Here is a 5,000-nt window from a genome sequence, read left to right on the forward strand (position 1 = left end):
ATAGGTTCTTGAAAAGTGTTCATGAATCTAAAAGTTCATATACTAAAGCAAATTTCTCCAGAAGAAACAATAAAAATAGGAATAATGAGTTCCAGCCTCGACAACAGTCCATATTTTAGTTAAAGTTAAAGTACCAATGATTGTCACACACACACAAGGTGTGGCAAAATTATTCTCTGCATTTGACCCATCACCCTTGATCACCCCCTGGGAGGTGAGGGGAGCAGTGAGCAGCAGCAGTGTAAAGTTTGTGCAATTTGAACACAATCTAAGGTGCCAAACAGTACTGTATATTAAACAAACATAACAAGGTTTTGATTAATTAACTGTCTCTTTATTAACAAGCCAAAACAAAAACGATGACAACCTGCTGTCCCCTGTATGCATTGCTCTGCCAACACATGCAGAAGTCTCTTTAATGCCCTCACAAACGATCGGAAATTACAAAAATCCTTAACTTTTAGAACCATTTTGCTATAATAATAAGGCCACTGAGTTAGTGGTTAGAGTGTCCGCCCTGAGATCGGTAGGTTGTGGGTTCAAACCCCGGCCGAGTCATACAAAAGACTATAAAAATGGCACCTATTACATCCCTCCTTGGCACTCAGCATCAAGGGTTGGAATTGGGGGTTAAATCACCAAAAATTATTCCCGGGCGCGGCCACCGCTGCTGCCCACTGCTCCCCTCACCTCCGAGGGGGTGATCAAGGGTGATGGGTCAAATGCAGAGAATAATTTCGCCACACCTAGTGTGTGTGTGACAATCATTGGTACTTTAACTCTGTAATGCCCTCACAAACGATCGGAAATCACAAAAATCCTTAACTTTAAAAACCATTTTGCTATAATAATAAACATTTTGAAAATAAAATCCACTTACAGTACATAAAGCTGATTCTGATTAACATCGCCAAAGTCCTCTCGTACGCTGCTCTTATGGAGCAAACAGAGAGCGAGAAGGCATCCAAGGCGGTGGGGCCGTGTGTGCATACTTGAAAGAGGTGTCGCTGAACGAGAGGTAGTCTTTGACTCCGCTGTTAGATAAGGCTCGATTCGAATTCTTCCTACTCCCCTCTTCATTTTGACCCTCCCCCTCTTATGTATACGTATGTCGCTCAAGTCTCGCTACGTCATCAACCCTCGCCGTTTGCCAACAGTGACATAAGGCAGATGTGACAAATCTTCGTTTACTTTCAAAATGCCATCACAAGCGATGCTCTTTTTATTTTATTTTGCTTGTCTTTATTAAAAGAAGACAACGTTTGGAAGACAATGTTTTGGGCGAAATATGCAAGTGCTGGCGCATCAGCTTGCAGTATATAAACTGTGATTGTGTATCTATGTTTAAAGCCAATATTAACATGCAGTAGTTTGAAGTCTGACTAAAACCACAAGTCTCATTATGAAAATCCTAAATTACGCTTATTATATTTGTACGGTTCTCTGGGTTTGTGGTCTGCCATCTTAATCCTCGCACATGGTAGTGTAGGGAGGTACCAAGAAGAGAAGGCAAAAACAAGGGCAGATGAGGGGTATTCGAATTCAATCAATCAATCAATCAATCAATGTTTATTTATATAGCCCTAAATCACAAGTGTCTCAAAGGGCTGCACATGCCACAACGACATCCTTGAGCCTAAGTCCGCTTTTACATCTTTTTCCAGAAAAGACCGTTCTCATCACAATTAAAAATTTGCTGTGGTATGAAACTGGCTTCTTCAATCTCTTCAATACGAACGAGCAAGCACAAAATGAATGACTGAAGCGTTCGTACACACAGACAAAGGTTGCACAATCTAAAAGTTCATAAACCGAAATGTTCACAAATACAGGGGTTTGTAAATCGAGGTTACACCCCAATCCATATTACATTTAAAATCAGTGTACACTTTTATGAAGCCTAGAAAACATTGGGCTTTTTTCCACCCGCCCGTGCATGTTATGAAGCATAGTCACATGCATCTGCCGCTATACGGAATTAAAAAAAAACCTTGTTAAGTAAATAACTTCATGTTCTGTTTTTAACTAAGGTTTAAAAACATGAAATGTTGCATATTTCTTATGACACAAAACACAAAGCTTAGTATTACCCATCCACACAAACAAGCCAAAGACAGTTTTTGAAACTCACTCTGGTTTTTATAAGTCTTGGTTTTTAAACGGCAAAAGTACACGTTTGTATGTGTCAAAGTGGAGTTGTGTGTTCTTACCTGTAATAGGTGCCGAACCAGTTGAGGGGTGTATACAGTTGGATGATATACGTTCCAAACAGAACAAAATCACCAACCTGGGAATGTACACAGAAAAAAATGAAGTTCGCATTGTATTGACATTTATTCAGAAAAACACAAATGCAGAGTAAATATCAGCACCTGGAACTTTCCTTCAGTCACAAAATAGGCACACAGCAGGGAGCCGGCCAGCAGGCCTGATCCGATGATGACGTTCTGGGTTTGATTGAGGAGGGCCAAGGAGGCTTGGGTCTTCCACTCGGACAACTGCAGTGTGGGGACACAGAACTGTTATACACACTGCCATCCAACTTTGCAAAGTGGGTGTAACCTCCCAGTGGCCTTTGACAAACCTGGTATTTCAAGATGGCATCCTCAAAGCGGCTGACCTCATAGTTCTCCGCATTGTAGTACTTCACCGTCTCGAAGTTCAACAAGGAATCCACAGCCTTGCTCTTGGCGTTATTGTCCTGCTGGTTCATGTCTCGTCTATACTTGGTCCTCCATTCTGTGATGATGATGGTCAGAGCTGGTGGACAGGTACGCAGAGTTTAGGACTGAGAATGACAGCAATGCCAAAAAGATGATATCTGAAGCGCTCTTTGGTGTTACTCACTGAGGTAGAGGGTCATACACACAAACACAATGAGGCCAAACCAGGCGTTGAAATAGGTGACAAAGTAAATGATGGATATGACGATGTCGGCAATCGTTGGGAAGATGCTGAACACAATATAGCTGTGGAGAAAGATAAAGAAAGCACAGTTGTTAAATTGTTTTCAAATACATGTACAGTATAGTCTGTCAATAGTGCTACTCTATAAAAACATTTTTTTGTGTCATGTAGGACAGTGTTTTTCAACCACTGTGTCGGCACACTAGTGTGCCGTGGGAGATGATCTAATTTCACCAACTTGGGTTAAAAATATTTTTTTGCAAACCAGCTCAGCAGAGTAATTGCGTATCATCATATCAGTAGGTGGCAGCCGATAGCTAATTGCTTTGTAGATGTCGGAAACAGCGGGAGGCATTGTGCAGGTAAAAAGGTGTCTAATGCTTAAACCAAAAACAAACAAAAAGGTGAGTGCCCCTAAGAAAAGGCATTGAAGCTTAGGGAAGGCTATGCAGAACTAAACTAAAACTGAACTGGCTACAAAGTAAACAAAAATAGAATGCTGGACGACAGCAAAGACTTACTATGGGGCAAAGACGGCGTCCACAATGTACATCCGAACATGACATGACAATCAACAGTCCCCACATAGAAGGATAAAGACAACTGAAATATTCTTGATTGCTGAAACAAAGTAGATGCGGGAATTATCGCTCAAAGGAAGACATGACAATGCTACAGGAAAATACCAAAAAAAGAGAAAAAGCCACCAAAACAGGAGCGCAAGACAAGAACTAAAACAATACACACAGGAAAACAGCAAAAAACTCAAAATAAGTCACGCCGTGATGTGACAGGTCGTGACAGTACACTTACTTTGAGACAAGAGCTATAGTGATGCATGGTTGGTTATGGTTTAAAGTCATATCCAACAATTGGGACAACAACTTTTTACTGCCAACTGAGTATAGTTTTTAATGGTTTCAGCTGGTGGTGTGCCTCCAGATTTTTTCAAGGCAAAAAATTGACCTTGGCTCAAAAACATTGATGTAGGACACACTGAGGCTACACATACGTGTTTTTAGGACTATACATCAGAAGCTGACTTATGTGTTAAGACTAGGGCTGTCAAATTTAACGAGCTAACCCATGTGATAATCCCCCCAAAATATTGCATTAATCATGTATCAAAATCACTCAATTTATTTTGACCACAAATGCTCCTTGACCGTAACGGCAGATGGTTACCTGAAAAGTTGTTACACAGTCAGTGATCAGGTTAATGCGTAAGATGTGCTCTGTGACTAATTTTGCTTCAAAATCGTCCCCCAATGAGACTTTAGAGCAGTGGTGTCCAAAGTGTGGCCCATAGCTAGATTTTTATTGGTCCTCATTACACCTTAAAGGTGAACATTATCACCAGACCTATATAAGCGTCAATATTCTTGATGTTGCAGAAAAAAAGACCATAAATTTTTTTAACCGATTTCCGAACTCTAAATGGGTGAATTTTGGCGAATTAAACGCCTTTCTAATATTCGCTCTCGGAGCAATCCGCCATTTTCTCAAACACAGAGTCAAATCAGCTCTGTTATTTTCCGTATTTTCGACTGTTTTCCGTACCTTGGAGACATCATGCCTCGTTGGTGTGTTGTCGGAGGGTGTAACAACACGAACAGGGACGGATTCAAGTTGCACCAGTGGCCCAAAGATGCGAAAGTGGCAAGAAATTGGACGTTTGTTCCGCACACTTTACCGACGAAAGCTATGCTACGACAGAGATGGCAAGAATGTGTGGATATCCTGCGACACTCAAAGCAGATGCATTTCCAACGATAAAGTCAAAGAAATCTGCCGGCAGACCCCCATTGAATCTGCCGGAGTGTGTGAGCAATTCAGGGACAAAGGCCCTCGGTAGCACGGCAAGCAATGGCGGCAGTTTGTTCCCGCAGACGAGCGAGCTAAACCCCCTGGATGTCTTGGCTCACACCGTCCCTTATACCACCTATCGACCCTAGCTTCCCTGGCCTGCTGACATCAACTCCAAAACTGGACAGATCAGCTTTCAGGAAAAGAGCGCGGATGAGGGTATGTCTACAGAATATATTAATTGATGAAAATTGGGCTGTCTGCACTCTCAAAGTGCATGTTGTTGC

General features: G+C 41.7%; 1 protein-coding gene across 2 annotated transcripts in view; it reads right to left on the bottom strand.

The window, feature by feature from the left end:
* The window catches only part of abcb6a (ATP binding cassette subfamily B member 6 (LAN blood group) a), a 25,028-nt gene that overhangs the window by 6,647 nt on the left and 13,381 nt on the right, over positions 1-5,000 (bottom strand). For both annotated transcript variants that reach the window (XM_061985102.2, XM_061985101.2), the window contains exons 7-10: positions 2,848-2,969; positions 2,585-2,760; positions 2,373-2,498; positions 2,211-2,287 (exon numbers count right to left, since the gene is read on the bottom strand). In XM_061985102.2, the coding sequence (XP_061841086.1) occupies positions 2,211-2,287; positions 2,373-2,498; positions 2,585-2,760; positions 2,848-2,969 (501 nt within the window). The remainder of the gene's footprint in view (positions 1-2,210; positions 2,288-2,372; positions 2,499-2,584; positions 2,761-2,847; positions 2,970-5,000) is intronic.

This window comes from Nerophis lumbriciformis, linkage group LG23 (genome assembly GCF_033978685.3).
Source record: "Nerophis lumbriciformis linkage group LG23, RoL_Nlum_v2.1, whole genome shotgun sequence".
Classification (NCBI taxonomy): Eukaryota; Metazoa; Chordata; class Actinopteri; order Syngnathiformes; family Syngnathidae; genus Nerophis; species Nerophis lumbriciformis.